This window comes from Glandiceps talaboti, chromosome 8 (assembly GCF_964340395.1).
Source record: "Glandiceps talaboti chromosome 8, keGlaTala1.1, whole genome shotgun sequence".
NCBI classification, from domain to species: Eukaryota; Metazoa; Hemichordata; class Enteropneusta; family Spengelidae; genus Glandiceps; species Glandiceps talaboti.
This window is the reverse complement of record NC_135556.1, coordinates 19,730,045-19,756,004: the sequence shown is the minus strand read 5'-3', so window position 1 is coordinate 19,756,004 and position 25,960 is coordinate 19,730,045. Positions and strand designations below refer to the sequence as shown.

Here is a 25,960-nt window from a genome sequence, read left to right as displayed (position 1 = left end):
GTGTAATAACGTACACTGTGTGACTAATGTAGCATATCATCTTAAGGTAGAATGGACAAATTTCCCTGAAAATAAAGGTCTTCAGGTTTTTACAACACTGATAAAATAATCTCCTACCTGGTCACCAAATATATGGCTGGGTAAACTGAGAATTCTATCACCAATGAATAACAGCTATGAAGATTGAATACCAATACTAAGACTATGAGCTAGCTAATATACTTGCACATGTACATGTATATGCATTGTACCTTCACACACACACACACACACACACACACACACACACACACACACACACACACACACACACACACACACACACACACACACACACACACACACACACATTATATTATATAATATATATACACACACACACACACACACACATATATACACACACATATATACACACACATCTATATATCTATAGCTATATACTTACGTAGTATTACCCATCACATTACTCATGTTCATCTGTACATCTAGCTGTGTTAAGCTGACAGCAAACAATACGGTAGTCTCCCACTGCAGTGGAGCTTTGCCACCCTGTATAGATGGCGTTGAAGTATGTGGTGTCTTGGAGCGCCGTTTCCCTCCTTCAAGGTCATCATCTGTGTCAGATATCCTAATCTTCACAGACTGGGCAACTGTGGGAGTTATCAATTATGTTATGTGTACATTAAGTTCTGAATTACATTATGTATACACTTCAGTTGTGAATTAAGTTATGGATCCATTTCAGTTGGGAATTACGTTACCAGTATGTGTACATTTCAGTTGAGAATTACATTACAGGTATGTGTAAATTTCAGTTGTGAATTACGTTAAGTCTACATTTCAGTTGTGAATCACATCACATGTACATTTCAGTTGAGAATTACGTTACCGGTATGTGTACATTTCAGTTGTGAATTACGTTGCTGGTATGTGTACATTTCAGTTGTGAATTACGTTACCGGTATGTGTACATTTCAGTTGTGAATTACGTTACCGGTATGTGTACATTTCAGTTGTGAATTACATTACCAGCATATGAACATTTGAGTTGTGAATTACATTAAGTGTACATTTGAGTTGTGAATTACGTTAAGTGTACATTTCAGTTGTGAATTATGTTACGTGTACATTTCAGTTGTGAATTATGTGATGTGTACATTTCAGCTGTGAATTATGTTATGTGTACATTTCAGTTGTGAATTATGTGATGTGTACATTTCAGTTGTGAATTATGTTACATGTACATTTCAGTTGTGAATTATGTTACGTGTACATTTCAGTTGAGAATTATGTGATGTGTACATTTCAGTTGTGAATTATGTTATGTGTACATTTCAGTTGTGAAATATTATGTGTACATTTCAGTTGTGAATTACGTTAAGTGTACATTTCAGTTGTGAATTATGTTACGTGTACATTTCAGTTGTGAATTATGTTACGTGTACATTTCAGTTGTGAATTATGTTACGTGTACATTTCAGTTGTGAATTATGTTATGCGTACATTTCAGTTGTGAATTATGTTATGTGTACATTTCAGCTGTGAATTTTGTTATGTGTACATTTCAGTTGTGAATTATGTTATGTGTACATTTCAGTTGTGAATTTTGTTACGTGTACATTTCAGTTGTGAATTATGTTATGTGTACATTTCAGTTGTGAATTATGTTATGTGTACATTTCAGTTGTGAATTATGTTACGTGTACATTTCAGTTGTGAATTATGTTATGTGTACATTTCAGTTGTGAATTATGTTACGTGTACATTTCAGTTGTGAATTATGTTACGTGTACATTTCAGTTGTGAATTACATTAAGTGTACATTTCAGTTGTGAATTATGTTAAGTGTACATTTCAGTTGTGAATTACATTAAGTGTACATTTCAGTTGTGAATTATGTTACGTGTACATTTCAGTTGTGAATTACATTAAGTGTACATTTCAGTTGTGAATTATGTTACGTGTACATTTCAGTTGTGAATTAGATTATGTGTACATTTCAGTTGTGAATTACATTAAGTGTACATTTCAGTTGTGAATTATGTTATGTGTACATTTCAGTTGTGAATTACATTAAGTGTACATTTCAGTTGTGAATTATGTTATGTGTACATTTCAGTTGTGAATTAGATTATGTGTACATTTCAGTTGTGAATTATGTTACGTGTACATTTCAGTTGTGAATTATGTTACGTGTACATTTCAGTTGTGAATTATGTTACGTGTACATTTCAGTTGTGAATTAGATTATGTGTACATTTCAGTTGTGAATTATGTTACGTGTACATTTCAGTTGTGAATTATGTTACGTGTACATTTCAGTTGTGAATTATGTTACGTGTACATTTCAGTTGTGAATTATGTTATGTGTACATTTCAGTTGTGAATTATGTTACGTGTACATTTCAGTTGTGAATTATGTTATGTGTACATTTCAGTTGTGAATTATGTTACGTGTACATTTCAGTTGTGAATTATGTTATGTGTACATTTCAGTTGTGAATTATGTTATGTGTACGTTTCAGTTGTGAATTATGTTATGTGTACATTTCAGTTGTGAATTATGTTATGCGTACATTTCAGTTGTGAATTATGTTACGTGTACATTTCAGTTGTGAATTATGTTATGTGTACATTTCAGTTGTGAATTTTGTTACGTGTACATTTCAGTTATGAATTATGTTACGTGTACATTTCAGTTGTGACTTATGTTACGTGTACATTTCAGTTGTGAATTATGTTATGTGTACATTTCAGTTGTGAATTTTGTTACGTGTACATTTCAGCTGTGAATTTTGTTATGTGTACATTTCAGTTGTGAATTATGTTACGTGTACATTTCAGTTGTGAATTTTGTTACGTGTACATTTCAGCTGTGAATTTTGTTATGTGTACATTTCAGTTGTGAATTATGTTACGTGTACATTTCAGTTGTGAATTATGTTACGTGTACATTTCAGTTGTGAAATATGTTACGTGTACATTTCAGTTGTGAATTATGTTATGTGTACATTTCAGTTGTGAATTATGTTACGTGTACATTTCAGTTGTGAATTATGTTACGTGTACATTTCAGCTGTGAATTTTGTTACGTGTACATTTCAGTTGTGAATTTTGTTACGTGTACATTTCAGTTGTGAATTTTGTTACGTGTACATTTCAGCTGTGAATTTTGTTACGTGTACATTTCAGCTGTGAATTATGTTATGTGTACATTTCAGTTGTGAATTATGTTATGTGTACATTTCAGTTGTGAATTATGTTACGTGTACATTTCAGTTGTGAATTATGTTACGTGTACATTTCAGTTGTGAATTTTGTTACGTGTACATTTCAGCTGTGAATTTTGTTATGTGTACATTTCAGTTGTGAATTATGTTACGTGTACATTTCAGTTGTGAATTATGTTACGTGTACATTTCAGTTGTGAATTATGTTATGTGTACATTTCAGCTGTGAATTTTGTTATGTGTACATTTCAGTTGTGAATTATGTTACGTGTACATTTCAGTTGTGAATTATGTTACGTGTACATTTCAGTTGTGAATTATGTTACGTGTACATTTCAGTTGTGAATTATGTTACGTGTACATTTCAGTTGTGAATAATGTTATGCGTACATTTCAGTTGTGAATTATGTTACGTGTACATTTCAGTTGTGAATTATGTTACGTGTACATTTCAGTTGTGAATTTTGTTATGTGTACATTTCAGTTGTGAATTATGTTACGTGTACATTTCAGTTGTGAATTATGTTATGTGTACATTTCAGTTGTGAATTATGTTACGTGTACATTTCAGCTGTGAATTATGTTACGTGTACATTTCAGTTGTGAATTTTGTTACGTGTACATTTCAGTTGTGAATTATGTTATGTGTACATTTCAGTTATGAATTATGTTATGCGTACATTTCAGTTGTGAATTATGTTATGCGTACATTTCAGTTGTGAATTACATTAAGTGTACATTTCAGTTGTGAATTATGTTATGCGTACATTTCAGTTGTGAATTACATTAAGTGTACATTTCAGTTGTGAATTATGTTATGTGTACATTTCAGTTGTGAATTACATTAAGTGTACATTTCAGTTGTGAATTATGTTATGTGTACATTTCAGTTGTGAATTATGTTATGCGTACATTTCAGTTATGAATTATGTTATGCGTACATTTCAGTTGTGAATTATGTTATGTGTACATTTCAGTTGTGAATTATGTTATGTGTACATTTCAGTTGTGAATTATGTTATGTGTACGTTTCAGTTGTGAATTTTGTTACGTGTACATTTCAGTTGTGAATTATGTTATGTGTACATTTCAGTTGTGAATTATGTTATGTGTACATTTCAGTTGTGAATTATGTTATGTGTACGTTTCAGTTGTGAATTATGTTATGTGTACATTTCAGTTGTGAATTATGTTATGTGTACATTTCAGTTGTGAATTATGTTATGTGTACATTTCAGTTGTGAATTATGTTATGTGTACGTTTCAGTTGTGAATTTTGTTACGTGTACATTTCAGTTGTGAATTACATTAAGTGTACGTTTCAGTTGTGAATTATGTTACGTGTACATTTCAGTTGTGAATTATGTTATGTGTACATTTCAGTTGTGAATTATGTTACGTGTACATTTCAGTTGTGAATTATGTTACGTGTACATTTCAGTTGTGAATTATGTTACGTGTACATTTCAGTTGTGAATTATGTTACGTGTACATTTCAGTTGTGAATTATGTTATGTGTACATTTCAGTTGTGAATTATGTTATGCGTACATTTCAGTTGTGAATTGTTATGTGTACGTTTCAGTTGTGAATTATGTTATGTGTACATTTCAGTTGTGAATTATGTTACGTGTACATTTCAGTTGTGAATTATGTTATGTGTACATTTCAGTTGTGAATTATGTTATGTGTACATTTCAGTTGTGAATTACATTAAGTGTACATTTCAGTTGTGAATTATGTTATGTGTACATTTCAGTTGTGAATTAGATTATGTGTACATTTCAGTTGTGAATTATGTTACGTGTACATTTCAGTTGTGAATTATGTTACGTGTACATTTCAGTTGTGAATTATGTTACGTGTACATTTCAGTTGTGAATTAGATTATGTGTACATTTCAGTTGTGAATTATGTTACGTGTACATTTCAGTTGTGAATTATGTTACGTGTACATTTCAGTTGTGAATTATGTTACGTGTACATTTCAGTTGTGAATTATGTTACGTGTACATTTCAGTTGTGAATTATGTTACGTGTACATTTCAGTTGTGAATTATGTTACGTGTACATTTCAGTTGTGAATTATGTTACGTGTACATTTCAGTTGTGAATTATGTTACGTGTACATTTCAGTTGTGAATTATGTTACGTGTACATTTCAGTTGTGAATTATGTTACGTGTACATTTCAGTTGTGAATTATGTTACGTGTACATTTCAGTTGTGAATTATGTTACGTGTACATTTCAGTTGTGAATTATGTTACGTGTACATTTCAGTTGTGAATTATGTTATGTGTACATTTCAGTTGTGAATTATGTTACGTGTACATTTCAGTTGTGAATTATGTTACGTGTACATTTCAGTTGTGAATTATGTTACGTGTACATTTCAGTTGTGAATTATGTTACGTGTACATTTCAGTTGTGAATTATGTTACGTGTACATTTCAGTTGTGAATTATGTTATGTGTACATTTCAGCTGTGAATTTTGTTATGTGTACATTTCAGTTGTGAATTATGTTACGTGTACATTTCAGTTGTGAATTATGTTACGTGTACATTTCAGTTGTGAATTATGTTACGTGTACATTTCAGTTGTGAATTATGTTACGTGTACATTTCAGTTGTGAATAATGTTATGCGTACATTTCAGTTGTGAATTATGTTACGTGTACATTTCAGTTGTGAATTATGTTACGTGTACATTTCAGTTGTGAATTTTGTTATGTGTACATTTCAGTTGTGAATTATGTTACGTGTACATTTCAGTTGTGAATTATGTTATGTGTACATTTCAGTTATGAATTATGTTACGTGTACATTTCAGCTGTGAATTATGTTACGTGTACATTTCAGTTGTGAATAATGTTATGCGTACATTTCAGTTGTGAATTATGTTACGTGTACATTTCAGTTGTGAATTATGTTACGTGTACATTTCAGTTGTGAATTTTGTTACGTGTACATTTCAGTTGTGAATTATGTTATGCGTACATTTCAGTTGTGAATTATGTTATGCGTACATTTCAGTTGTGAATTATGTTATGCGTACATTTCAGTTGTGAATTACATTAAGTGTACATTTCAGTTGTGAATTATGTTATGCGTACATTTCAGTTGTGAATTACATTAAGTGTACATTTCAGTTGTGAATTATGTTATGTGTACATTTCAGTTGTGAATTACATTAAGTGTACATTTCAGTTGTGAATTATGTTATGTGTACATTTCAGTTGTGAATTATGTTATGCGTACATTTCAGTTATGAATTATGTTATGCGTACATTTCAGTTGTGAATTATGTTATGTGTACATTTCAGTTGTGAATTATGTTATGTGTACATTTCAGTTGTGAATTATGTTATGTGTACGTTTCAGTTGTGAATTTTGTTACGTGTACATTTCAGTTGTGAATTATGTTATGTGTACATTTCAGTTGTGAATTATGTTATGTGTACGTTTCAGTTGTGAATTATTATATGTGTACATTTCAGTTGTGAATTATGTTATGTGTACATTTCAGTTGTGAATTATGTTATGTGTACATTTCAGTTGTGAATTATGTTATGTGTACATTTCAGTTGTGAATTTTGTTACGTGTACATTTCAGTTGTGAATTATGTTATGTGTACGTTTCAGTTGTGAATTATGTTACGTGTACATTTCAGTTGTGAATTATGTTACGTGTACATTTCAGTTGTGAATTATGTTACGTGTACATTTCAGTTGTGAATTATGTTACGTGTACATTTCAGTTGTGAATTATGTTACGTGTACATTTCAGTTGTGAATTATGTTACGTGTACATTTCAGTTGTGAATTATGTTATGTGTACATTTCAGTTGTGAATTATGTTATGCGTACATTTCAGTTGTGAATTGTTATGTGTACGTTTCAGTTGTGAATTATGTTATGTGTACGTTTCAGTTGTGAATTATGTGATGTGTACGTTTCAGTTGTGAATTATGTTATGTGTACATTTCAGTTGTGAATTATGTTAAGTGTACATTTCAGTTGTGAATAATGTTAAGTGTACGTTTCAGTTGTGAATAATGTTATGTGTACATTTCAGTTGTGAATTATGTGATGTGTACATTTCAGTTGTGAATTATGTTATGTGTACATTTCAGTTGTGAATTATGTTACGTATTATACTTTGAAGGACGTCATAACATGTAAGATAACAACTGTAATTTGTGGGTGTCTAATGTACCAAATAAATGGCATGGGTGCAAATGATGTACGTTAGTAACACAGCTGACAACAGTTCTACCTTTTTGCTTACTGTGTCTTTTGAGAATACTACGAAGCTGCTTAGGACTGAACCAATGTTCAGAGGCAGACTCAGAAGAATTAGAGTGACTGGAAGTGTTAGCATCGGATTCACTGTCAGAAAGCAAGTGTATACGTCTAAGTAGGTTGTGTAAGCTAGGCAGCAAGCCTACAGTAGGGTAGAGAGAAAGGAATTAACAGCAAACACATTAATAACACACAACATAAAACAAATCACTAGCATAAAAACAAACTATGTCATGCATGTTATCTTGCCGACTTCATGCTGGAAAACAAGATGCACTCTTTTGGACTAGTTTTTACAGTTACTGTAATGCATTACATTTATAACATCCAATCCTAAAAAACATGCAGAGTGGACAGTATTAAACATGTCTATAGTAGCCATATCTATCAAAAACACTAAATAGAATAGTTTTACATAATTATTTATTTCTTAGAAAACAATGCATTAAAATATGTGCAAAGGATATGAACCAGATTTCATGTGCAAGGCTGTTGTAGCAGTGTATGTCATGCCATCAGAAATATTGCTTCTGGGAAATTCTGTGAGCATTTGAACAAGGTATGCCATGTCAAGGCATCCTCATACATTGGCCAGCTTGTTTGGGAGATTACCTGATAACGTGGCACAGTGTCATTTCTTACAGACTATGTTCAAATGACTACCCAATATCCAACAACATAGGGAGTTCATTTGGATAACATCAATATCCAACAACATAGGGAGTTTGTTTTGGATCATATCAATGTCTGACAATATAGGGAGTTCTTTTTTATCATATTAATATCTAATAACATAGGGAGTTCATTTTGGATAACATCAATATCCAACAACATAGGGAGTTCATTTTGGATCATATCAATATCTAACAACATAGGGAGTTCATGTTTTATCATATCAATATCCAACAACATAGGGAGTTCATTTTGGATCAAACCAATAGATAAATAAAGTTAAATATTTCAGAGAAAATTGGCAACTTTATTTGTAATAATAGTAGCCATAGTTGCTGTACACTAAAAGTTGGTAGTAGTTAAAAATGATTGTGTATAACTGAAAAGTAGAATAATTTGGTTCTCTGTAGGCGTAAGTTTATCTATCTGTCTTGTGGTGTCTATATTTGTAATCAAATGCTACTTACAGTTATCTTACTTCTTTTTACATCTCTTTGTAAACTATTACATCACATAGTATTTACAACTACTGGTCACTTTGACTGTCTACCTACCTGATGTCACTGTATGTGCACGTCTCCTTCCACCCTCATCAGGCAACTCATCTGTTGGCGATGGGTGTGGCACAGGGGGGAATGCTTTGGCTGTTGGACTAGAAGGGCTTAGATCTGTTGGTGTAGGGCTAGGTGCTGCAGGAAATGGTTTGCTTGTAGGCGACTTTGGTGATCTACTGCTGGTGGAACTGCCTTGTTTCCGTGACGACTTAGAAGTGAATCCAGTAATAGGTGATGGTGGTTTTAGTGGCAAGGGCATGGCTCCAAGACTGTGACGCAATGATCTATCTCTCAGTCTGTTTGGAGATATCTCACCAGACAAAGATAAGTCAATGGATGATGACCCTGTAGATCCTAAGATTAAAAAAAAAAACATTTAGAAAGTCTGTTAATACACTGTAAAATATGTCACTGGTGTGTCCTTATCATCCCTCTCCTTACGACTGTAGGCATTGTTTAGGATAGCGCAGTGGAATCAAAGCAAAAGAATCCTTCCTACTGTTGCCAACAGATGTCTAATATATATAAATATGTTGCTGATAAATATTACATATCTCCTATTTATGGGGCCAAATATAAACATTCACACGTGTCTAGGAATTATGCTGTGCCCTCTTATCTCATTTTGAGCAATTCTTCATCTAGAAGCCCAAATATCCCTATCAAATGATAAACATCCCCGTCAAAAGTCAGACAAATGGGTCTACCTGTGTGTGTGTGTGTGTGTGTGTGTGTGTGTGTGTGTGTGTGTGTGTGTGTGTGTGTGTGTGTGTGTATGTAGTTTAACTGTACCTGTATCTGAATCATCCGAGTACATCATATGAGCACTTTCATCACCAAGAAACAGTCTCCTTGCAATACTTCGTCTATACCAGGCTTTAGGGAAAGCTAGGATTTCCGTCAGTCTTCTCATGTCATACTTGAATGATGCTGAGCCTACATCACATACAACTGTAAAAAAAATATTTCCTGGAGTTTAATTTGTTTCTAATTTGTTAATAGTGTTGATGCACTCTACCCTCCACCTATAACTTCTTCTTTTACCACAGTCCACAGTGTACGGTTTAATTGTACATATCATGATTACAAGTCAGGTTTTCTTTCATAAACACACTCAGAAAATGTAGAATTCGTAAAAGTCATGATTGGCTATACTAGTATGTGACACACTGAGTTTGAAATAAAATTTGATAAAGTTTTGTTCTCTGTAAATTTTTATTTCACACTTCAAATCAATTTTTGATCATTGATGGTTGGTTCATTATATGTAGGTTTCAAATATTGATCATGTCTTTCTTTGTATACAATCAAGGTCATATTTCTGCAGGACTAATAAATTTAACAATTTGGCGAATACGAATACGAATACGAATACGAATACGAATACGAATACGAATACGAATACGAATACGAATACGAATACGAATACGAATACGAATACGAACACGAACACGAACACGAACACGAACACGAACACGAACACAAACACAAACACAAATACAAATACAAATACAAATACAAATACAAATACAAATACAAATACAAATACGATTATGAACATGAACAAGAATATACAATCAAGGTCATATTTATGCAGGACTAAATTGAATAATTGGTGAATATGAATACAATATTAATCCTTGAGGAAAATTGTACATGATTTGGACAATTTCTAACTGTTTGGTGTGAACATTTTATTGTAGAAAATTGTGTGTAAGTGCACATTTTGTGGTAACAGGCAAAATTGCACAGAAAATTGTCAGTAGGAATTCAATGTGTCTAAATATTTCAATTGGTGATTCATGCTAATAATAGCAATGATAACTTGTGTAGAAATTTTGACAAGGAACTTACTCGAGAATTTGATATGTGACGGTCCAGTTGATTGGCTGGTTCTACTGTGCTGACTATGTTGGGAAGTTTGTGATCCAGGTGTTGATATACCAGATGTGTAAGAATCATGTAATCGTGCATTACTGCCAGCTGTAGTCAGAGTCTCACTTGATATCGGTTGACCTCGTCGACTACGTGACAGATTGACCCGCACAAATTCTACATTCAGACTCAGTGAGTCTTTCCTACCAAAAGATGACGCACTAGGATTCTCTGTTATACTTCCTAAAATAAGAAGAAAATATCAAACAGGAAAGAGTAATTTTGAAACTGTTTTGTTCGGTATGACGACTTACTTCTCAATACTGTAAACTATGAGGTGTACTTAATCATCTATTGGTAAACTTGTGTGTGTAGCTGTACATATAACACGGTAACAAAATGTGATGAATTTGTATTTTAAGGTACAGAATCTAAATTCAGTGCTTCCATCGACCACAACGAGTTGGGGAGTAAAATAAAATCCATGAAACAATCACGGCGCTAGATTCAAATCCAAACTCAGTTCAGTTTTATCACTAATAAATTGTTTTCTGTCAATGGAAATACTAAATGTAAAGCTTGGAGAGTATATTTATATCAAACTTTGTGCACCCAATAATTTTTTAATTTTTAATTTTAAGTTTACATTTTTTTAAAAACACACACACAAATATCAAAGCCTGTAGATGTATGTGCCTAAGAAATAATGTCTTCTTTACAGCTGTTTGAAATTCATCAATTCCTCTCTATAGAATCATTCTTTTATATAATTCTTTCCATGAACTTTATCACTCCCCATTTTTTGCATGAACTCTATCACCCCCCCCCCCACCACACACACACACACACACACACACACACACACACACCCGAAATAACTGTCCGAGTCCTATCCCCCAGTTAAACTCAATACAACAATTATCTACTATAAGTAGGAATTCTATGACAATAAATCCACATTTATTACCTAAATCCAATGGTCCAAGTTTCTTAGCATGTGCACCTCCATAGGGATGGAATATGAATAGTGAGAACTCTGACAGACAAGCAGTAAAACAGATACCACCTTCCTTACAGCTGGCCAACATGACCGTACTACCTGTACTGCCATCAGAACCAGCTGTGTTGGATCTAGAACGACTACCACTCATGTTACGTATCCGAGCTGCACTGCCTGGTGTGCTCCTGAATATTGCTGTAAAAATCAAGAGAATACTGCAAGTCAATAGTTGATAACAGTTTTTGTTATGGGTCAAAATGATAGACGTTACGTTTTATTGTGAGTCATCCAATGGTAAAGGGTAGGGGATTACCAAAGTTTGGTTGATTACATTGAAGTTGCTCTGTGTCAGTGGTGCATCTAATTGGCATAGAGGGCAGACTGGTATATTAAAGGGTCTTGGAACTGAACAGCAGCAGTCTAATTTAGAGTGAATGATAGCTGGCTAAATTGTGATTATATTTAGCTCTTAATGAAATGTAGACATTGCTTTATGATATCTATGTTTGCACTCTAGTCATCGAATATTTACTTGTGTTACACTGATAACACTAAGAGATACTACATATACTGGGATGGTGGTAAAACAATTGCAATAGTATATTATACTTTTACACTTGATATGGATGTTATAAACGATTATGGTAAATCAGGCAAACAGTTTACTTGAGTGTTATGAGTTGTAATTTGAATTCAATGTTTGTAAATATGACATCATTGTTATTATTAAACTTACATCTTAGTCTGCTTTGTCCTGATTCACTTCCACTGGCACCTAATGCTACATCTGCTGCCTTCCTAGACGACAGAGCCAGGTCAAGGGTCGGTAGTTTCAATAGACACTCTACTCTAGACAGTGGCAGACAACTAAACCTGATAAGTGATGGCTGTACACACAAATACACCACCACATCAACAGGAAATGTAGCGTAATCGTATGTGGATGATGAAACTAGCGATGTTGCAGACGCTTCTAAGTCAACTCCAAAGACATTACCGACAGATTCTGACCCTTCACCTTTGCCAGATGACGTGATTGGCTGGATTGGTATGGTCTCTAAACACTGCTCCAAGAAGTCTAACAGGAAGGGACTGATCACAATTTCCTGTATTGAAAGAGATATATTATAAACTTGAATTGTTTACTGAACTTTATTTTCACTGAATATATCAGAAATCAATTGAATGAAAATTCATTTTGATCGAACTCAGTGAACTAAGAATATTAAATAACATAATTTATTGTTTCAAATTATGAATAGAGAAATTTAAAGCTGGGTGAAAATTAGCATACAAACATAAATTTCCACCCAATTTTCATCAAATTTTACCATGTTGGAAATGAATTTTTTTCTTTAGTGTTTTTGCTCTTAATATAATTACCCTTATAACAAGATATTTAATCACTTGATGGCAAAATTGAGATGACAACTGTTGTGTAGTCTATATGAGTGCATGCCATGTTCTCGGCAGCTGTACTTTCATGAGTGAAGTGAGTAGAACAGTGCACCAAAATACACCCATAGTGTCTGACATTTGTGCCAGGTTTGGTGAAAATGAGTTGTGGGTGTCAGAGATATTACTTTCCATAGATGAACACATGCATGCACTTACAGACACATGGACAATCTGAGCTGATATACATAGGTAGTAGTCAATCTCAGCTACTAATAAAGGGTGTATACACACTCTAATGTTGACAAGTACAATGCCTACCTCAGGAGGAGTTTGTAACAGCATCCATGCATACAGAGACGCTCGTTTCACTGTCGCTGATTTCTTACTAGTGCTGGCATGCGATCCACTATCTACACTAGCAGTGTCCACTACAGGGTTAGCATCAGAATCACTGCTGTATTGGGATCCATATGATGGTACCTTGCCTAGTGGGGAATCCGATGTGTAATTCTTAGAGTTGTAATGAACCTGAAAATAATAATAGATAACACAAATCGTTCTCTTGATTATTAATATCGCCTATGTACAGGTAGATCTAATTTGATGATACTGGGAGAGGGTATGTTATGTTACACTAAGCATAATGAATGCGTTTCATTTCAACATGATACTAAAACAATAAACTGAAATGTGAGATGATAAAATAGTAAACTTACTGAATATTTAATCTCACAACAAAATTTCTTTAATTCTTGTTGCCATCAGAATTGGAAAGTTGTTAAAGGGCCACAAGCTGAGTTTATAAACTTTTCTCAAGTGAAAATATTTGGGAATGTATAAAACTTCCTTGATTGGAAATATTCTAGTGTAAATACCAAATGTTACTGCATGTCTTCTATGACATTGCAATTATTGTCTTCTGGCATTGCTAAAACAGTTGATTTCACAGTAGATTTCCTAGATATGTTATACATATAAATTGGATCAATTATGAGTTCAATCAATTGCAAGTGATTTTTCAGTAAGTAGAATACTGCGAGTACCTTTTAAATATGAAGAAAAAATTATGTCCAAAATCCTATAAGTTCAGCTTGTGCCACTTTAATAACACGAAATGCTACTTGTGGTCTAAGTGAGGTCAGGTGAGGTCAAATTCAAACATGTTAACTATGCATCTCTTGTATAGTTTGAAATTTGTGGAGGAATATGTTGCAAGTTGTGTTTGTTTTTAATACATGACTCATTTAATTCATTACAGGAACAAAAGTTATATGTTCCTTCTCATGACATGCTCATACATGTACTGTGTGATTGACTACTTGGGCTAACCTTAACATCCAGAGCTGGTAGTAGAAATATTGTGGTTTCTGACAGAGTAGATCCCTGGAATATTGGTCTCAGACCACCAGTCTGACTGGCTTTCTTCTTGGCTTGATTTACTTCATTCACAATATTCACCTTAGCATATTTAGAATTTCTTTGAGGAGGAAATCAAAGATGGTAGATTTTAATGAATGCACACAACATAATTTGATAAACTGAGAGCTACAAACTGTCAGTCTTGTTCACTCTATGATAGAGGGCGCTGTTGATAAGCTGAGAGCTACAAACTGTCAGTTTAAAGCACTTTTCCATTACTCATCTACTGTAAACACATGGACATTAAAAATCTTGACACAATGAACAACTAAAAACAGAAAATTAAAGTCTCAATATCCATACATGCTAGGTTACCACAAAAAAGTGACATAAAATCTCAAAATTGTTGACAGTTCCTGACCTTCCCTTTGGCTGTTGTTCTTCTTCCTGGGCATTTTCCTGTACATTTGGATGTAGAATCAGTTTACCACTGTCAACATAGACCTTGATGTCCATTTCAAAGTCAATGTTACTTTCGGGTTTGGGGGGTACTTTACCCGGTGATGGTGTATGAGATGTATTTGAAGGAGTTGGTGTCACTGATTTTGGAGCTGGAAATCCTCCCAATGGTTTGACATATCTATCTGACTGAATCATTGGTTTTCTTGGATCTGAGGATGATGGTCTAGCTGGTGTTGAACGCCTGCTGTAAAGAGGTTTTTTTTCAAATGTTAGTGACAAAGTTATCATCAATGTACTCTGTACTGGAAAAATATTTCCTCTTTTAAATTTGTTACACTTTTCTACAGAATGGCCAATGTACATGTATTGTGATGTTGCACACCCTCCAATTCATGAATGTCACATCTAACAGAATGAGGAAATGTAATATTGCATCACACAGCATAGCTTTTATTATCCTCTTTGTTTTTCTTTAATAGTTTGCTAACTTTTAACCTTTTTAGTTGATACACTGTAGGGAGGTGCTCCTATTGAAAGGAGGGATCCACAAACATTGAACTGAAAATGGCCCTGTCAACTATGACTTACTGGCTGCCTGCGCTGTCTACTGTACCAGATCAAACAGATTCACATTGTATTTAACAGCTAACTTTATATAACTTTACAGCCACAGCACAATGGTATACACAGCCTTCAAATGATAACGTATCTGCAGACCGCTAGTCTTTTGAAATCCATTTTGACCCATTCCAATACACTATGATAAAAGTTTCCATCTTACCTTTTAGCCTGTTCAAGGTAAGTCTGTTCTACTTCATCACTGGAATCAGTGTCCAAGTCCCACATGTCAGGCAATGATGCTTGTTTGCATGGCTTTCGTGGACTTCTTTCTTGAAGTCTTGCGCTTATGTGCAGTGGATCACCTACAGTGGCATTCAGGAGAGAACTGTCATCTTCAACCATATTGTCTAACATATCCTCCACTTCTGGTTCTACCATACTTTGTGATAACATATTTGTTGGCGATCTTGGTGTTCCAGCATGGAAGGACACCTTGGAGTCTATGTATCCTGTACCATCAGATCTTGCCCTGTTATGTCCCATCGGGAGTCGGTCATACTCTTCATTGTATTCTGCCAACAGACTGGGATCAAGGCGACTTTTCTTTCCCTTCCTGATTCTAAGACCTGGACTATGGGCAACTGATTTGGACCGATGATGAGAGCTTGGCCTATATCCAGGAACAAATCTATCACGGATAGCAGTAGCCCTTTGACTTTGTCGCCGGAGTTTCTTACGAACATCTCGTCTAAAGTCCTTGAAGACAGCTGCCTCGAGTTCTTGAAGGCGCTTTGTTTCTTCTTCAATGGTGACAACACTTGCTCCTAGGTCACGAAGATCTTGAACTACCTTTGCCTGTTCATTCATCTCTTTCTCAATAAGCAACGCTCTTTGCCTTGGATCAACATCTCTGAATTGGTTCGTTACCACAGACCCTCCAGTAGGGACTGGTGGAGCTTTTAGCTTTAGAGCTGGTATATCTTCTGTGCTTGATTCAAAGACTTGTTCATCATTGTGTTCCATAACTGAATTCAAATCAGCTATGTCATCATCTTCTGCATACCCGGTGAACGTAGTCAGTGTTCCAAACATAGCTGATAAGCGGTGACCAACATTAGTGTCCAAGTGAACGTCTATACCCTCCATCTTCCACAGTATACTCAGAATCCATTTCCCGATGGATGGAAGATGCTCTCCTGAAGTTTTTTTCCTAGTTGTCCTCGAGCATACTTCATAGGTCCCTTCAGGCACAGTACAAGCATTCATGATAGGTGCTGAATTGGCATCTGGTTTCCAGTCATCTAGCGAAGTTTCAAAGTCATCTGCAAACCGGAGACAGAACCCCTTGAAGATACCTGTGCTGACTAGGGACCCTGAGGAGCATGCAGTGATGAGAGAGCTTTCCAGTGTAAGTACAAGTGCTGAGCCATGTTCATCAAACACCTTGCTACTTGGATTTGCAGCCTGTAGAAGAGAATTCATCGGCATACATAGTCCAAGGTCATCAACAGTCAACTGAAGGAAGAGAGTTCCAAGTGTCTTGGGATCTGGTTGGGGAAGGTGTGGCAGTCTTTCAAACACAGCTTGGGTGGCAGTCTTCACTTCCTTGTTCAATATTATCTGTTCATGCCAGTTCTCATAAGCGTTCTTATAGTTAAGATATATTAAAACTGCTTTATCAAAAGCAATAGGCTGGACGTAGAATAGAGGCCTCTTGAGGGATATCAGCAATGCCTCTTTGTCTTCTTCAGCAGAGCTAATCTCATCTTGCAAGGCATTTCGCAAGCCTATACGGGTTTTGAAATAAGCCATCTGCTGGAACTCAGGTTCTGCCTCTTCAAATACCTGGTTTCTTACCAGTTCCCCCAGCGCCAAGTTTAGATCTACCTGAGCTTTGCCAAACAGTTTGAGATTACTGTTTGTCCTCTGCAGGCCGCTGACTCCAACAGTACTTTGTATTCTGTTAGATAGCTCCAACTCAATAGCTCCAGTTTCAAACCTGACAGCACTGGATGCTGGAGTCGTGGCAGTTACTTGGATTCCTTCTATCTTGAAATGAAGCGAGAACAATACTGGTTTGCTTCTGTCAACGGCAATAGGCTTACCATGTTCGGACCACAGAGGAACTGGTTTCTCTTCTTCAGCCATCTTCTGCACCACTTCTTCAACTTCTTTCATGAAGACTTTCTGTACAAAGATGAGGTGGTTGAGGAGATCAGTTGTTAGGCTATGTTCAAAGGATCCAACTTTGGCAATGGCATCCAGATAACTACCATATCTGGTTATTGGTTTCCCTGGCAAACCCATAGATCCTGGCGTGATCTGCCTTTCCTCTGTCTTATACTGTCCTTCAAATTCAATGGGTGGGAAGTCAATGGTAGCTGAAGATGGAAAGTTGGTGTCACTTATGCTAACTTTGGAGGAGAAACTGAGAGCATGGTTTGGTATCAGGAGAGAAAAGTGTGCCTCATCACCTGTGATACCAGTGCTGAAGATACGACCAACTCTGTAGTTAGCTCGCAATGAAGGCAGCAAAGCTGCACCTATGGCAATACCACTCATTTGTACTTTAAAAGTCATTTTGGTTGGTTTTGTTAATGTGTGAGCTGGAAGTTGAGGTAGCTCTGTAGTTGGTGTGATATCATCTTTTGTTTGTGGAGTGGTTGCTGCAGGTGCTGGCACAGATTGTGCCGCTCCATCCACAGAGTCATAGGATGTAGTTTTCATTGGTCGCTTCAACTGCTGTATTTGGGAGGACAGCTTCTTTGTACTTCGAGCTACCATACCATGCAAGATTGCTGGATGTTGTGGTATATCTATATTAATAACACCAACAGATAACACTGATGCAGCTTTCTCCAAAGATTTGCTGCTACTTGCAGAGTACAGTCCCATTGATCTGTCAAACACAATCTTCACAATGATCTTAGAGTCTATGTCTGACCTCTCTAGGAGAACAATGGATGCTTTATGGAGACATGCTGATGCTGATGACTCCATAGATCTTCTACGAGATGCACCTTTCCTCTTCACTTTATGGGTGATACTTGCATGTATCTTCCTTAGCTCAGCTTCCAGAGTCAGACCACCCAGACTTGCCTGTAACTTTGAACGTTGAACCATTACTACACCAAAAACATGATGGTGAGTATGTTCCTTAACTCCAGAGACTGTCATCAATCTTTGCGGTCTCATGGGTGATGGTAGCTGTGTTTCTGGTGATTGAGTTTCAGGGATGGGGTCAGTAATAACAGGCTCAATGTCAATTCGATGTTCCTGTTCTGCTTGTTCTCCAGTTTTATCCCCTAAGCTGGTAACTCCGTCCATAGTTGTTTGGTCATTAAGTTTATTTCCTTCAGCGTCTAAGAAAAATAGGGGATTGACAAAGACATTTTGTGGACTATAGGCAGCAGGATCTGGCATGGTCGAGTACAGGTCTAAGAGATGGTACATGGTCTGCCAGCATTTAGGTATGGTATCACTTCCCTGTTCTGACATATCACTGTCAGTGGCAGTACTTCTCATTGACACAGACATACTTGGCTGTCTGTTGTGACCCATTGGACTTAACTTTGATCTAGATGATAATTTCCTTTTCCTTGATTCATTTCTCCACAGTCCAGATGTCGAGGACAGATGCTTTCTACCCCCTTTGTACCTCTCACTCCCAGACATGGCACTTGCTGTGTATCTGTTTAGTTTCAAATCTGTTCTGGTTTGTTTAACATTGTCAACCATGGCAAGGACTTGAGTTGCTAGTCGTAGAAGAGGCATATTGATATGCTGTGTCACACTATGTATGTTAAGGATGAAGTGTACCTCGATGGTAGGTCTTTCCACGTCATCTTCAGTTGGTAAAAGAGCTACTGCCCTCTGTGGCGACTTATGGTCTAGCTTCTGTTCTTGTTCATGAAACACATCTCGTATAGCTGCTTCAATAATAAAATCTTCACAGATGAAAGCTGGCTGGTCACTATCAATCCTACTATGTTGTCCCCCTCTTTTCAGCTTATGTTTGCCTCTGTGTTTGCCACTAGCTGCATCTTTTTTTCCTTCAGTTTCTACTATGTCTACTTTGACACAGTCTAATTTACAAGCAACAGATATATCTCCATACTTCTCACTCATCTGTGATGGTTCTGTACCAGTAGTTACTTTCAAACCCATATTAGTTAACAGTGGTTTGAACAACACTTGTGCATCAGCTAGCTGTACAGCATGAGACATTGGCACATGAGGTACATATTCCTCTTCTCTCCCAGATTTTGAACTTCCGAGAGTGGTTGTGTTAGATTCCAGACCTGCCGGCATACCACCTGTGTAGTTTGCATCAAATGGATTTGGTGCCCTGTACATAGGATTGACTACATTGTCAGTCATATTCCCAGTGCTGCCAACACTCGCAGTTTTGTACTGATCTTGAGCCATCCAGCTGTACAAATGTGGATCTTGTGAGTCAGCAGCAGTAAGGGTGGTTTGTTTAACTTTTAGAGGTGTTCCAATGGTACTTGATGGCCCTAATGGGTCAATACTGCCCCCGCTAGCTGAGAGACTGGTGTTACTTTCTTTCCTTGTATATGAGGTTGTTGGTGGAGGATTAGACAGTAGCATGTTTGATGATTGGTGCAGAACTGTACTAGTTGACTGCAGTCTCCCTGGGGAGTCTGACATCTCTCTGTAGAGGGCGTTTGAAGGAACAGAAGCTAACCCACCAGTTTGAGATGTTCGTCTCCTAGTTGCAAATTCCTCATAGGTGATCTTATACTCTGGTTTATCGACAGAATGAATCTGAGATGTGCTCTGTGGGAGAGAACTCTTTGTTCCGGGTTGAAGGGAAGCAGCTGACAGTGGTTCATTTTCTAATGTGCTGTATTTACTCATTAAAGCAGTCTTTTCATTCACATCACCTTCACTCATGCCAAGACCAGCGACTTCTCCACCAAATGCCTCAGCATCATAACCATACGGTGGAGGCATAGGGTACAGATGTGGTGCTGGGTAGAAAACACTCTTCCTGCTACTCAGTCCAAAGTCACCAATGCCAGGTGCAACCAGTGTCACTTTCCATTGCCTGGTCAAGGCATGAACTCCTTTCTCTAAAGAACTGACTGCTGGCAACAAACCATCAGCAACGGCATCTTCTATGTCTCCGAGATTGACTTCATTCAAGTATCTCCTCAGTACAGTTACTAACTGACATGATGGGTCATCTTGTAGACACTTGGACCAGGCTGTGGTTTTGTTGTATTTGCTCTGAAATGAGTATCAAAATCAAATATAGCACATTTAGTGAGCTCAGGTGATTACACAATAAGTAATCCTGGGTTCTAGTACTCTACAAAATGTACCAAGGCCTTTATAGAGATGTTGGTTCTACCTTACAAATGCTGAACTCTTGAAAACAATAGAAGACAGTGAACTTAACAATAGGCCCTTTCATCAGGATAAACTCCTGCTGCATTCTCTAGTTTTAATAGAAATCTCCAAACTCTCTAAAAACAATCCTATCATTAGCTCTCTCTACAATGTAGAATTTGATGAATTCAAACTACACAGTCTATTTTGCTCACGAATCAATGATATTTCATACTTTTGGAGCTTAAACTTATTGTAATTATGTATTGCTTTAAAAAACTATATGATTCACTTGGACCACTGCAATTTGAATTCCATGGGCCAAATTCAAATCGTGTTGTCACTGGACAAAAGACCACCACTAAATTTGAACCCTCATACACTTGGAAACACTAGATATGGTAATGGAGTCATGATGGGTGAATGGTTAGAGTAGAGCATATAGAGGCTGCAGCAATGGACTGTATGCTCCCCAGGGAGTTGAGGAAGTATAAAGGGCCATTGCGCCACCATTGATCCATGCCAGGGGTAATAATTATGAGTGCCTTGAGCTCTCAGGAGAAAAGACACATTATAAATACTCATTATTATTATTATTGGTGGAACACAAAACTAGTATATTTATTGCAAGGATTACCTTGAATGGTTGATGTATCTTCTGCAAGTCTAAAGCATCTGCCATGATACATGCCATTAATCCACAGATTCTTTGATGCTGACCCTTGGTTAATTTACTTAGAGCTGCTGATATCTGATCTATGGGTGTAAGCCAAGCATTGATGGCAGGAGTTGCTGTACTCAGTAAATTACTGTCAAACCTACAAAAAGTAGAATTCAACAATAATTAATATAGAAATTATAGTTTTCATTTCTAGCGAACTAAAACAAGCTAAAACAGTACAGTGTAGGTCTAAACAGAGAATGTACTCGAATATTACATTTAATAACATCAGAATAATTATTTATCAAAATTGATATTCCTTCTGTGGAGAAATATACATGTTTTAACCATCATGAACTTTGAGACCTTTCCAACAGAAATCAACCAAAGATTCTAAAGAATATTATTGAAACAAGTAGAGATCACAATTTGTTATTTTCAAAATGGCTGATGATATCGACATTATAATGTTTAAATGTCAGTGATGAGTTGTAAATAGAGACATTCTTTTTTCAAACAAATAATTATGTGCGAACTTCTAATTGATTGGTAGATTTTATCAACTTTGCTACACAAAGTTCTCCTAAATTGGCAAATGTTGTGATTTTCATAAAAAAACATTTGTTAATTCGAAATTCTACTTCAAAGGTTTAAAACATATGACTGTGATAGAGTGAATAAGAAAGGTACTAAAAGCCACTACAAAATTACAGAATGGTGCTTGCACTTGTACTACATTTTCCTATCTCTGTGAAAATAGAGCTCATTTACTTACACTTGGCCAGCTGAAATTTGTGCATGTCTGTTCTTTGGTGGTGAAGGAACATTAAACCACACAGTAGACACTGCCAGGACACAGTTGGAAGCATTACCAGGGAGATCACGTATTACTTGCTCCTCTGCTCTGTATTCATCATCCTCATCATCTTCATCATCTGCATCTTCTTCACTGTCCTCCGGAGTTGAGAAAGATATCCTAGAGTGAAAAGACTCACTACTACTGCTACTGCTGCTGCTGCTTGAATCTTGTAACAGATCTCCATCGATGTCTTCACCTTTCAGGGTTTCATCTGAACTGATGTCTTCACCTGCCTGAAAGTAAAACTTTGGTCTGGCTTTAGGTACATCCATTTTAACAGTGCTTGTCATTGGTGTGTATTTCTTATGAGGTGTGACTCTGTTTATCTCATTGAGAATGTGAGAACCACCAACAGATGACTTATACTCAACCGACCCAAATCCCAGCCTCTTGCCGGCCTTCAACCCTATATCATCGATCCCACATTCCAGCATAATCCAGCTTTTCCTGCTGTCCATGACACATTCAGAATCTGAACTGCCTGTTGAACCCATCCGAGCTCTGTTTGCTCTTCTTCCAAGGTCTAAATTCAGCTCCCGGTCAAACGTAAACATAACCTTAGACTGTTCTTCAGCCACAGCTGTTACTACAACTTTCGACAGGTCTTCATCTGGTGTTGGTAGTTTACGAAATTGGCAATGGAGTTTGGAAATTTGAACTTGAGCTGCTAATTCTTCTGTTTGGATTTCATCCCTGAGATCACCCGATCCTTGGAATTTAACTCGATGTGCTCCACTTTTCCTTGGTATCTCATCTTTACCATTCTTCTTGCCATCACAAATTGATTGTGGTGACTCATGAGTACTTGACACTTGTACAGACTTGAGTGATTTATCTCTTAAAAACAGCTGAGTGTTGATGTTGTCAGCTGACAAAGCAAGTATTGATACAAATGATGTCTGTCTGATGACTTCAGGAGAGGCTGGTAAAGCAGTGTCTTCAAGAGATGCTTGAAAAACACACAAGTTTACCTAAGGGAAGAGATAACAAAGTCTTAAAAATCGAATTTCAATGTTATCACACAACATAAGATCTATTACACTGTAATTCTTTAAAAAAGTAAGATACAATTTCTTACACAAGAGTAAATATATTAATACAAAGGGAAAATAAATCTTGTAGTATGATCCAGAACTGCACTCGGAAGGTTGCCCCCCAAAAAAGCTGAGGATGACAGTACTTTTCAGGCAAGCCCTTGACAGTGACTTTGGTGCTATGTGACCTCTGGTCGCTTTTCAAGTTAGCAGAAGTGCTCTAGGGTCTAGCAGCTAGACTACATGAGAATATGAAAACTGAAACTACAACACAAATGTCTGTTTTATTCATTATTAGGTACTGAAGATACTTCCAATGCTAGCAATATCAATAAATTAGTCACATCACATTTATTCAATGTAAGCTTTGACAAGATTTTATAGAAAAATAAGTTTGCTGATTTGAGAACAAATGTTCATAGACTCTGGATTCACAGTTACTAAATGAAAATTTCTACTCACAGCATCAAAAGATTTCTTGAAAGCAAATCCCAAATGTTTGTTGATGTCTCGTCAGCATCGAGCATCATCTGGGGTGTACCGTTATTTACATTTCAGTACTACCATTGTAGTGCACCCCTAATGATGCTGACAAGATGACAACAAAAATTTCTGAATCGCTTCTAAGAAATATTTTGACTCTGTGAGTAGAAATTTTCATGATTAAGTTTGCTGATTATAATTCCAAATCCAAACCCCTCACAGTGAAAAACTTCATCCATAGCGCACTGGGTAGAATGGCCATGCTGTAATACTTGTGACACTGAGAGTGAAATGAAAATGGTGCTTACCCTTGCCACGGAGACAAAGAGTTGTAAACTTGATACCTTGGAGACACTGCAGGACGGTGATTTGGATGGACTGTCATCTTTTTCTTTATGTTTAGGGCTTGGAATAGAAGTGTCATCAGATGCTATCTTGTGGTGAGCTTTGACTTCACGCAAACAGCTGAAGTGTAAATTATCTAGTACTGCTGATGGATGGATGTGACTGACTTGGGGAGTGAGGGCTTCCACATATCTGCAAAGAGATGGAAGAGAAAGAATGTGATATGAAAGTTGTAACTTGTCATGTTTTGTTTTTTATAGTTGATTTATTAGATAAAGTACACTGTCTTATTTGTTACAGTACTGCCACAGGGGCCAGGAGGAATAAATAGTTCCTTCATCATTTTCCAGATTTCTAATATTATTTCCTGATTTTGCTCTATATTTCAAATAAAAAGTTTTAAAATATTACCATCAAATGAAAATTTCCTCTAACAGCTAGGGTAATGTGTTAATTGGGCAAAAAGCCTGTGAGTTTGTTCTGGAATTAGAGGTGCACTAATTAATGCTAAGTTGATGAACTCTGATAAGACAGTGATAATGGTAGGAAATAGGAAAAGCCAGTCGGATGACTTAATAGTTATGATCATAATATTTAAAACTTTATTTGAAATACAGACAAAAATAAGAAAATAATATTAGAAATCTGGAAAACCATGGAAAAAAAATTATTTATGCCACGTGGCCCCTGTGATACTGCTATCAATTTAAATTTGATTTTGAGTGATAAAATAGCAGCGAGATAACTAATTTAATTTTGAAATCTTGTAAAGATGCCATACATCACTTCATATGTGTGCATGTATTGGGATATTTTGATATTTCCTGCAGAGGATTTATGGGAAAATCTCTAGTGATGACATCATTCTTACCCTAATCTATTAGTCTTGATACCTTTTGTATTGTCACAACAACGACCAATCTTTATAATATAGTCTTACCTTTGGATAGCTTCCACCATGAGGGGAGACACCATGGCATCAACTGATCCCCGTACTTGTACAATGGCAGTAGTTTGAGATTCTTCACTTTCTTCATTCTCTGCACTTATTCTCTCACCAGTTTCCTCTGCATCAAAATAAGATCAAAGATAGTAAGTATAGTATTACAACATATCATTTTCATATTAGCCTTCAGTTATTGGCTTAGAGATAGAGTCCTGTTTTGGACTAATTTCCCATCATAGTGACCTAAATTTGCATACAGTCGGTACTAGTCTTTTTCTATATTCCCTAGGGCACTAGTATCCATGCTATCACAGGGACCTATGCTATATAATTATAATTTGTAGACTGCTGAAAGAAGCTCAGTTACCTAATGAAGTGGTAAGATTTTGCATTTATATAAGAATACCTGAAGAAGTGTTTCAAGAGTTTTGTGAAGAAAGTGCATAGCACTTGCAGAAATCTAGAAGAAATTTGACCATGTTCGGTGATCAAAATATTCTATGCCAGAGCTTGATGAAAGGATAGTCAAATATATGAATGGTGAGAGAACGTGATGTGTTATAAAACACTTATTGCCTGGCTATATTCAGGCACTGTAAGATGTCATATTACCCCTTGTCCTGATAAGTAGATAATAGTTGCAACAGAACAGTCCCTGGGTAATATATATCTTCTAGTGTCCTCATAGCCAAGTATTTAATCTAATGTCAATGTAATGCCAATAAGTGTTTGTGTTTATACACAAGGCTTCTCAAAATTGGGAACTTGTTCATTTTAAAGCTTTGCTGGGTCACAGGTCATCAGGCACTGTCAAGTTGGGTCAAAGGTCATCAATACACAATTTATTTCTGCTTACATTC

At 36.1% G+C, this 25,960-nt stretch overlaps 1 protein-coding gene across 1 annotated transcript in view; it reads right to left on the bottom strand.

Annotated features, from left to right (window-relative positions):
- LOC144439314 (bridge-like lipid transfer protein family member 1) overlaps nucleotides 1-25,960 on the bottom strand; it is a 66,280-nt gene that overhangs the window by 15,970 nt on the left and 24,350 nt on the right. Inside the window, exons 21-34 of the mRNA XM_078128594.1 lie at nucleotides 25,095-25,221; nucleotides 24,118-24,346; nucleotides 22,209-23,263; nucleotides 21,410-21,590; nucleotides 15,638-20,670; nucleotides 14,816-15,100; nucleotides 14,365-14,512; nucleotides 13,354-13,563; nucleotides 12,374-12,743; nucleotides 11,605-11,832; nucleotides 10,707-10,880; nucleotides 9,555-9,713; nucleotides 8,763-9,116; nucleotides 449-653 (exon numbers count right to left, since the gene is read on the bottom strand). Coding sequence (XP_077984720.1) covers nucleotides 449-653; nucleotides 8,763-9,116; nucleotides 9,555-9,713; nucleotides 10,707-10,880; nucleotides 11,605-11,832; nucleotides 12,374-12,743; nucleotides 13,354-13,563; nucleotides 14,365-14,512; nucleotides 14,816-15,100; nucleotides 15,638-20,670; nucleotides 21,410-21,590; nucleotides 22,209-23,263; nucleotides 24,118-24,346; nucleotides 25,095-25,221 — 8,758 coding nt within the window. The remainder of the gene's footprint in view (nucleotides 1-448; nucleotides 654-8,762; nucleotides 9,117-9,554; nucleotides 9,714-10,706; nucleotides 10,881-11,604; nucleotides 11,833-12,373; nucleotides 12,744-13,353; nucleotides 13,564-14,364; nucleotides 14,513-14,815; nucleotides 15,101-15,637; nucleotides 20,671-21,409; nucleotides 21,591-22,208; nucleotides 23,264-24,117; nucleotides 24,347-25,094; nucleotides 25,222-25,960) is intronic.